This window comes from Phacochoerus africanus, chromosome 13, assembly GCF_016906955.1.
Source record: "Phacochoerus africanus isolate WHEZ1 chromosome 13, ROS_Pafr_v1, whole genome shotgun sequence".
Lineage (NCBI taxonomy): Eukaryota > Metazoa > Chordata > Mammalia > Artiodactyla > Suidae > Phacochoerus > Phacochoerus africanus.
Genome location: NC_062556.1, coordinates 16,934,856 through 16,943,888, shown reverse-complemented (window position 1 = coordinate 16,943,888; position 9,033 = coordinate 16,934,856). Strand labels below are relative to the sequence as shown.

Below are 9,033 nucleotides of genomic sequence, written 5' to 3'. Positions count from 1 at the left end.
AAACAGCTCTAGAGCAATAATACCGACCTGTTGCCTGCCCCGGGGCTGGCATCTGGGTGTCCCTCCTCAACGGTCCTCTCTGCCAGGTGTGGCCTGCAGTCAACTTACTTAGCTGCATTTCTCCCCCCTCATGGGAAATGGGATTGAAATTTAAAAAACCCTTCAGAAGGCTGAGATAGATCTAGTGCTGCTGAATTTAACTATCTTCAAGATTTAAACCAAAAAACCTAAGTGCATTAAAGTTACGTATACTCATAATGCATGCATATTCAGATATATATGTGTATGTAGGAATATATATATATGTATATGTATATACGTGTATAGACATATATACACACATACATATATCTTTTGCATTTTAATTAACATTATAAAGGGAAATGTTTCTGTTTTTGAGTATTTTTTGAGGAAAAATAAATATACCCCAAATACCATTTGTGCAAAAAAAGAAAAAAGAGAGACATGAACTTGTGAATGGCAAGATCCTGTTAGAATAGACAGACGTAACAGTAATTGCCCCTGGGGAAGAGGACTGGAGATCTGGGTTATTAGCAGGGAGTCATACTTTTCTTTAAAGTATGAGACAGATGTTTATTACCTTCTTTTCTAAAACCGTGTACAATTAAAATTTTATTTTAAAAGTTTAAATCTTCAAATTTCATGACACTAACTTTTTAAATAACGCTTTTAAAAGGTCTTGATTAACTCATTGCAAATTGTCTTTCAAAGCAAATGCATATTTTGAGCCTCAAATTGTGCACCTCTTTTTAGTGACAAGGACTAACCCCAAGTTGAGGACTGCTTTACCTGTGTTACGAAGCACACAGCACACTAGATTCGGGCATTACTTCCAATGCAGGATGCAAATAATAATCAAGGTACGATGACCAGAGTAGCATTAGGATTTGGACGTGGATTCGCTCCAGGCTTTCCCTTCTGCCAGGTGTGTGCGAGTCCACCAGCCTTGGGGTCCCCACTCCCCCACTGGGAAGACCCTGGGCCGCTGCACGCAGAGACCCGGCGCCCCGGGCTGAAGCGATCCGCCCGCCGCCGCCGCCGCCGCCGCCGCCGCCCTGGGTCGCCGCCCAGCGCGTCGCGTCACTGGGTGCCGCGGGTGAGCACCTCCCATTGGCCGCGCCGCGGGGCGGAGAGGCCGCGACCCTTTCCGCCGGCCTGGGCCTGGCGCTCAATTTAAACACTTAACCTAAGCCACTGGCGGGCTCCGGAATCGAAACAAAAAGAAAGCCCGAAATTCTCCCCGCGGGCCGCCCTCCGGGCCCGCCCTCTGCACGCTGCGCTCCTCGGTAAAGTCCCTTCTCCCGCCATTTGCCGCGGGGCTCTGGCCGGGCCCGCGCTCCGCGTGCAGAGGCCTGCGGCCACCCGGAGCGCTCGGCGGGCACGGCGGGCAGCATGGACCGCAGAGACGGGGCTTGCGGCCGGCAACATGTGTTCCTGGTCCCAGGTAAACACGACCGCCCCGGGGCAGCGGCGCGCTCGGCCCGGCTCCTTGTCCCCCAACCGCCGCGCGGGAGCGCGCGCCAAGCGTCCGCGGGGGCGGCGCCCTGGCGGGTTCTCGGCGGCGGCCCCGGCGCGCGCACCCCGGCGGGCCCCCCTGTCCGCGCGCAGCCGAGGTACACCCCGCGCAGGCCCTGCGCGCCCCTCGGCCGCGCGCGCGGGACGCGAGTGTCTCTCGGAACACGTGGTTCTTCATTTCGGTTTCAAGTTCTGCATCTGTGCGTTTCAAAACCCGAGCTGGAAGCGCAAAAACCGACCGAGCGGATTTTCCCCGTTGGGGTTCTTTGTAGATCAGGTGGGCTGGAGACTGCGGCCCAGACCAGCGGAGAGCGGCGCAGGTTCCGCAGTTGTCCGCTCCTGGGATGTAATTTGATACCCCCCCGCCACTCGACAGCCGGCCAGGCATCTGGGACCTACTAGATCGGAACCGAGGATCCAGTAGACCCGCATCGGCCTGGAGGCTGTGGGGTCTTAACCTCATCCGTTCCCTGGGACAGGCCTTGGTTGGTGAGGCAGGAGGGAAGCTGTGTGGCAGGGGTTAGGACAAGGGTGATTCAAAGAGATTCAGGCAGGTAGCTAATGATGGGAGTGGTGGAACCTGCCTTTTCAGCCTCCCCGGTGTGATGATTCAGGGACCGCAGAGGCTTCGGATGATGGACATCAGCTGCCAGCCATGATTGGCATGAAGTGTCAGAATAAATGGAGTTGGGACCAGGGAGTGCAGGTCAGAAAGGTTTGGCCCTTTCATGGGATGATAGATTGATTTGATGACATAACATTGGATATAAAGAAAACCCATTGTTTTCAGTATCTAATTTGGAGACTTCATTCAGCAAATATGGTATTTTTCAAGTAAATGATATTCTGATAATATAGGTGGCCATTAATCTAGATTTTTATGGTGGATATTGAAAATTGTTACATGACAATCTGTCGATATTTTTTGTGTTTTACTTTTTCTCCATTTGTAAAGGAGTATGCATATAGTAACATATACAAGTTTAAGCAGGTGCAACTCAATGAACTTTTCATATATCTGTACCCCTGTAAGCATTCCTCATGTCAAGACCTAGAACTTTTCCAGAAAGCTTCTCTTACCTGTTGCTGGATAGCCCCAGTAACCCCGCTGCTGACCTCTGTCACCAGAGGTTCCTTCTGCTTGTTGGGGTAAGTGTGTGTTCCTTGGTGCCAGGCCTCTCTCACTCAGTGTTACATCTGTAAGGTTCATCCATATTCTGTGTAGCAGTAGTCTGGTTTGTTGGTTCCTATGTGTCTTTATCATATGTATATTCTTAATATTTATCTCCACTTCTGTGAATGGATATTTAAATTATTTCCTGTTTGTAACCATTATGAGTTACACTTCTAAGAACACTCTTTTTAGGAGGCCTTCTCAGCAGTGTAGACTTAGGAGTGGAATTGCTAGTCCTGGATACTGTATGTTCAGCTTTGGTAGATGCTGCTCAGCGGTTTTCCAAAGTGGTAGCACCGATTTCCACTCTCACCGGCCGGTTGCTGCACATCCTCAATGGAGATTTATAGTTTGTAGAGGAAAAGTTCATGCAAAGTTCAGGGTCTTCACAGAATCCAGCAAAGGGCTGCCCGATACATGCTTTACAGTAGAAAAATTCTCACTGTTGTCACATTAGTTCAATGAGATTTTAATGATGGGAATCATTAAGAATCAAGTGGGTTATTTTTCTTCAGATGCACGTAATGACAGAATAATTCGCGTTGCTTATCTTGTTCTGTTTAGTCAGTACGGACATTTTCATTCTTTTTTTTTTCAGGTTTATTTATTTATTTATTTATTTATTACTCAATGAGTTTATTACATTTGTAGTTGTGCAATGATCATCACAATCCAATTTTATAGGATTTCCATCCCACAACCCCAGCGCATCCGCCCACCCCTGCCTGAACTGTCTCCTTTGGAAACCATAAGTGTTTCAAAGTCTGTGCGTCAGTATCTGTTGTGCAAAGAAGTTCATTGTGTCCTTTTTTCAGATTCCACATGAGTACTGACATTTTCATTCTTAAAGTATGTTTGTGTCCTCATCACATTAAACATAAAAACCTTTAAGGTAATTATTGATTGCATCCCTAGAAGTTGTAGGTTTAATACGTCTACTGGCTGGTGGCAAGAGGAGTTTCAGTCCAGTTCCTGTTCAGAGCTGAGCCCGTACTGTGGCCTCTGAACTTTTGGGAGGAGGCTGAGCCAGCTGTTAAGGAACTGTTAAAAAGCACAGTGTGGTTAGGCAGGCGGTTTGGAGACAGAACTTGAGCTTCTAGTGCCTGTAATTCCTCTAGCTGGCCTTTACTGCCACCTGCAGGCTGTGGGGGTACAAACACTGGTGTTTGATAAGTAACTGCTGTGCCACTGTGCTTCTCAAACGTGAGGGCATCAGTCACTGGGGAGCTGGGTACCATCCCCAAAGTGTCTGATTTTGTACATCTGGGGTGGGGACTGAGAATGTACGTTTCTAGCAAGTTCCCCAGTGATGCTGATGCTGCTGGTCGGAGGACACCCCTAGGAACCACTGCAGTAGCACCAGCCCTTGGGAGCTAGGAACGGCCAGCCTCAGGCTTCGCTGTCTTTATGGTGGACCAGAATTACCAATGGCAGGGCAGTGCGTGTCGGCGCAGGGTACGAGGCCCATCTCCACACACATATTTGTTGTTCTTTCCAGCAGGTGGGAATTTGGCCCCAGTAAGTTGTACATTTGAGAGGAGGAGACTCTACCCTGTCATGGGGCTGTGTTATATCCTGAAGGACATGGTAAAGCATTTATTCATTAGTTAGGTCTCTTTTCTGCTGGTTTTCAGTTTGTCTGGAGAAGTCCAATATCCCAGAAAAACAGAAGCTAAAACATGAGAGAGATACTTGTAAGGTACTTAGACATGGGGCCATGATTTTCGGAGCCCAGTCGAGACAGTACTGCCTCGCATTTCAGCAGGGTAAGCACTTTCTTGCAGTTTGGGATGGTCTTAAATGATTTTTGAGCAGATCCTGGAACACTAGCCTATGTGCAGGTTTAGTTACCATAGGAGACCATGAACATGTCTACTTTTTGGAATAAGAGAGAAGTTTCCATTCCCTTTGCTGCTTTAAAAGTAAATGTTTAAGTCATATTTTTAATATTTTTTCTCTACTCCAAGTTTTGTACGTTTGTCACTTCTATTAAGTTGGAGTGGATGCCCGTGTGTGGACAGGCCAGCCGGGAACACGGGAGAGTGGATATGGGATGTGTTGACTGCTGTGGCCGCCAAACGCCCTCACTTAGCCATTGCCAAGGAAGGTTAAAACATTGGGAAACCCTAACATTATGTGAGGGAAAGAGGAAGAAGGACAGAAATGATCTCAGGAACCACATAGACTGAACTCATCCCTCAATCGCCACCTGATTAAAAAGCCCCCAGGTCAGGGAGTTCCCATCACGGATCAGCATAACAACTTGACTAGCGTCCATGAGGACTCCGGTTTGATCCCTGGCCTTGCTCAGTGGATTATGGATCCGGCATTGCGGTGAGCTGTGGTGCAGGTCGCAGACATGGCTTGGATCTGGCGTGGCTGTGGCTGTGGTGTAGGCTGGCAGCTGCAGCTCCTGTTCGGCCCCCAGCCTGGGAACCTCCACATGCCGCAGGTGCGGCCCTAAAAAGGAAGAAGCAGAAAAAAAAGCCTCCAGGTCAAACTGGGCTTTAGATCACATCTTCAACCGTAGACAAGTTTGACGATAAAGTTACTCCGTTTTGCTTTATGAAAATAAACATTTAAAAGTGTTCTAGGGAGAGTGTATTTCTCACTTTTTCTCCCACAGACAGCATGAGTAATGCCAGGTTTGGGGGGGTAGCGGGTGGGTTACTCCCTGGGAGATAATAATTCCAGGCCTGCCTGCCTCGGTCTTTCCAAATATAGCAAGGACCCTTTGGCAGGAGGGACCACCATCATCACAAATTGTATCAAATTTGTCTCGCCACAGGGAAGGCAGTAGATCTGAAAGCATTGTATGCCTGCAGGCCTTAGAACTGTATTCTAATTAAAGCATTAAAAAAGAAATCAAATTTAAAAGGAAAAATGAATTTTCCTGTTGAATGTTGGAGAAAATTTGTATTAATCTTATTTCTGATTAGAGACTTGTAGCTTTTTAATAAGCCCACCAAAAGCACCTCTTGTTTGAAAGAAAAGTAAATGTTTTAAATATATAGCAAAGGAAGAATTCTCATAGACCCAAATGACTTTTCAGTAACCTTAAAATAAACAAAACCGAGAGCCTGTGCTCATCTCGGAAGAAGAACACAAGTAGGTTTTTCGGTTCTTTGTCAGCACTCCTTGTCGGTAGGTATGTTCGTGTTTAGAAATGTACTCGTGGGCCAAGAGCTTCCCTACATTCAGACGCGCTTTTTCCCCCGGGAGGCACCGTGTGGACCTTGGGCAGCGATAGGGAATTCCAGTGCAGCCTCTGAATAGTGACGCTCAGCTTCTAGGAAGATTTGTCATTTACTGACTGCTCTCCTGCAAGCCGGCAGCAGTGAGGGAGCGTCTGAGTTTCTAGCACGGTGTTTAACACTTTGTGCACAGATCCTGAATCTGGCTTTGTCTTCTGAAACGTTTTAGGCGAGAACCCGACTGACCTTGCTCAGAGGGCCGCTCGCTCAGCCTGCTCCCCTCGCAATGTGAGCATGTTTTCAGGTGGATCGATGGGACCAGCCGCCAGTTGGCATGATCAGACTATTTCCGGAGCCTGATCTTGCCCTGCTAATAATGGTTCCCAAAGACCCCAAACATTTATAAGTCAGAATTCATGACTCCCACATATTTATCCTCCAGGCAGAGAAAAATCATCAAAGGAAAGTAAAAAATGTTCATGATTTTTTTTTTTCACTTGAATGACAGAATTGGGGCTGCGTGGGTTGCCCCCATGTCCTCTGAGCTTTGACCATCATGTTAAGAACCAACCAGCTCATCAGTGTTCTCGAAAGCCTGGCTGTAATAAAACACACCTAAACGAGACTTAGGCTGTTGACAAGCTCCTTGGACAAATTGCGTCCTCCGTGGCCTCATCTCTGCAGTGGGGAGAACAGGACGAGTGTCAGAGGCTTGTTGTCCACTGGTCATTGGTTGGAGTTACACCTGAGCTCTCCCCTGCACCCCGAGCTCCTAAACATCCCCCACCCGACCCCACCCTACCTGGGGCAGAGTAGGCACCCAGTAAACATTTGCATTTCTCCCCGAAGCCTTTGCCTCCCCCCCTCCGCTTCCATCCAGACTCTGCCTTTTCTTCAAGGCTTCATTCAGCTTTAGTTTCCATGAAGCGAAGCCATTTGTATGTATGAATTTCACTGTTCTTTTTTCTCTTTCTGCCTTTATTTCACTGTGTATTCTTACTACCTACTTACTGGAACACTCGCTAGAACACTTAGGGATGCTTCTCTTTCTTTAAATGCCCGTGACTTTGTGTCTGCCCCAACCCCTGCCCGCTCCTCCGTGTTCTTCGCCTGGCAAATGTCGTCTTTCCTTTATCCTCAGTGTGGCTGTCACCTCCTCCAGGAGGCCTTCCCCTGGAGCCTCTCCCCCTTTTAGTGTGCAAGTCGGTGGTACCTCTTTGACCACCTTCACATTTCATCGTGGTTATTCACTGTCATCTTTGTATGAATCTGTATTGAATGCCTAGGACATGCCCGTAACTGGGGAGAGTCCAGGCATGTTAGCTTCTCAGCGGTGGGCTCTTTGGCCTTAAGCTTCAGAGCTCAGCCTTGCCTGGGGCCTCTGACAGGACACAGGACTTTCAGCCTTTTTGTTTAGAGGTCCTTTATATTTACTTTTAAGGTAGCCTTTAAAAGTGATTTTCTGTTCTGGTATGACTGCTACAAGGGAGTGGGTTTTCTGGTGAAAGGGTCTGGTCTGCTCTGAGCCTGTTTGTTACCTGCCTTGAAACAGCTAGAATCCACGCTGGCTGAGATCTTTCCAGACAGAGCTGATTTCCCTGTGAGGGCCTGAAGTCCCAACATTTGGCTCTCTGCCATGATCAATTGTTCTTTTAATCTCAGTTTTGACCATTTAACTCCTAAATTACACATTTTGGGCCCAGAGATTTTTTTTTCTCAAAAAAATTTTTTGGGCTGCACCTGCAGTATTTGGAAGTTCCCAGGCCAGGGATCAAACCCAAGCCACAGCAGTTACCTCAGCCATAGCAGAGACAAAACCAGATCCTTAACCTGCTACGCCACCAGGGAATTCTAATAATTTTTTCATTAGACCAATAGTACATACCCAGTGTAGAAAAATATACAGAAGGACTTGTCCATCATCCTGCCACCCAAAAATAACAATTTTGGTAGTATTTTCCCAGTCTCTTTATGTTCTGTATATCATAAAATGAATTCCTGTGTTCTTAAGTGTTTTTCTCATTTTTCTATTTCTGCCTTTCTTTCACTGTTTATTCTTATTTCTTATTTGGTGGCACACTAAGTAAAACACTCAGGGATATTGAGATCACTCAAGAGTACTATCCGTTTTCTGGGAGTTCCTGTCGTGGCGCAGTGGTTAACGAATCCGACTAAGAACCATGAGGTTGCGGGTTCGATCCCTGGCCTTGCTCAGTGGATTAAGGATCCGGCGTTGCCGTGAGCTGTGGTGTAGGTTGCAGACGCGGCTCGGATCCCACGTTGCTGTGGCTCTGGCGTAGGCCTGTGGCTACAGCCAGTGGCTGCAGCTCCGATTAGACCTCTAGCCTGGGAATCTCCATATGCCACAGGAGCGGCCCAAGAAATGGCAAAAAAAAAAAGACCAAAAAAAAAGAGTACTATCCGTTTTTGTTTACTGTACTTCCACATAGAATTAGAGAAAGATGTTTAAACTGATTTAATGGAGAGCTAGGGGGCTGAATATTTTTTTTTCTTGATCTTGATAAAGACAAACTCAGTAACGTTAATAAAGAGATTCTCTGACAGAGAGAATCTGCAGGTCATACTTTGAGCATTAAAGAGGCTTGTTATGAGTTTATTTATGTTGTAACAAACATACCAAATAAGAAGTACTGCTTCACAGAGTAGGCAGTACGTATTTGGAATGGATTATCTTTTTGTTTTGTTTTGTTTTTTGTCTTTTCTAGGGCCACAGCCACAGCAACGCGGGATCCAAGCCACGTCTGCAACCTACACCACAGCTCACGGCAACGCCGGATCCTTAACCCACTGAGCGAGGCCAGGGATCAAACCCGCAACCTCATGGTTCCTAGTCGGATTCGCTAACCACTGAGCCACAGCGGGAACTCCTGGAATGGATTATCTTTAAGAGTGGATAAAAACTAAAAGTATAATCAGATGCAAGAGAAATGAAGATAAATTCACAGAACCTAATGAACTTACTGGCAAGCTAGGATGTTTTGAAAGCCATTTGAGGTTGAATTTTTGCGGACAAGCATGGCTCCCTGCAGATGACTTGGGTGTGTTTGTCACAAATCGGATGCCAGTTTGAATGGACCATGAGTCTGCCTTAATATGGAAATTACTCTT

General features: G+C 47.0%; 1 protein-coding gene across 3 annotated transcripts in view; it reads left to right on the top strand.

The window, feature by feature from the left end:
• Positions 1 to 1,123: 1,123 nt before the first annotated feature.
• The window catches only part of RNASEH2B (ribonuclease H2 subunit B), an 82,278-nt gene continuing 74,368 nt past the window's right edge, over positions 1,124 to 9,033 (top strand). For 2 of the 3 annotated variants that reach the window (XM_047755937.1, XM_047755935.1), the window contains exon 1: positions 1,124 to 1,465. In XM_047755937.1, coding sequence (XP_047611893.1) covers positions 1,414 to 1,465 — 52 coding nt within the window. In that variant the 5' untranslated portion in view covers positions 1,124 to 1,413. The remainder of the gene's footprint in view (positions 1,466 to 9,033) is intronic. The other variant, XM_047755934.1, reaches the window with a different exon arrangement.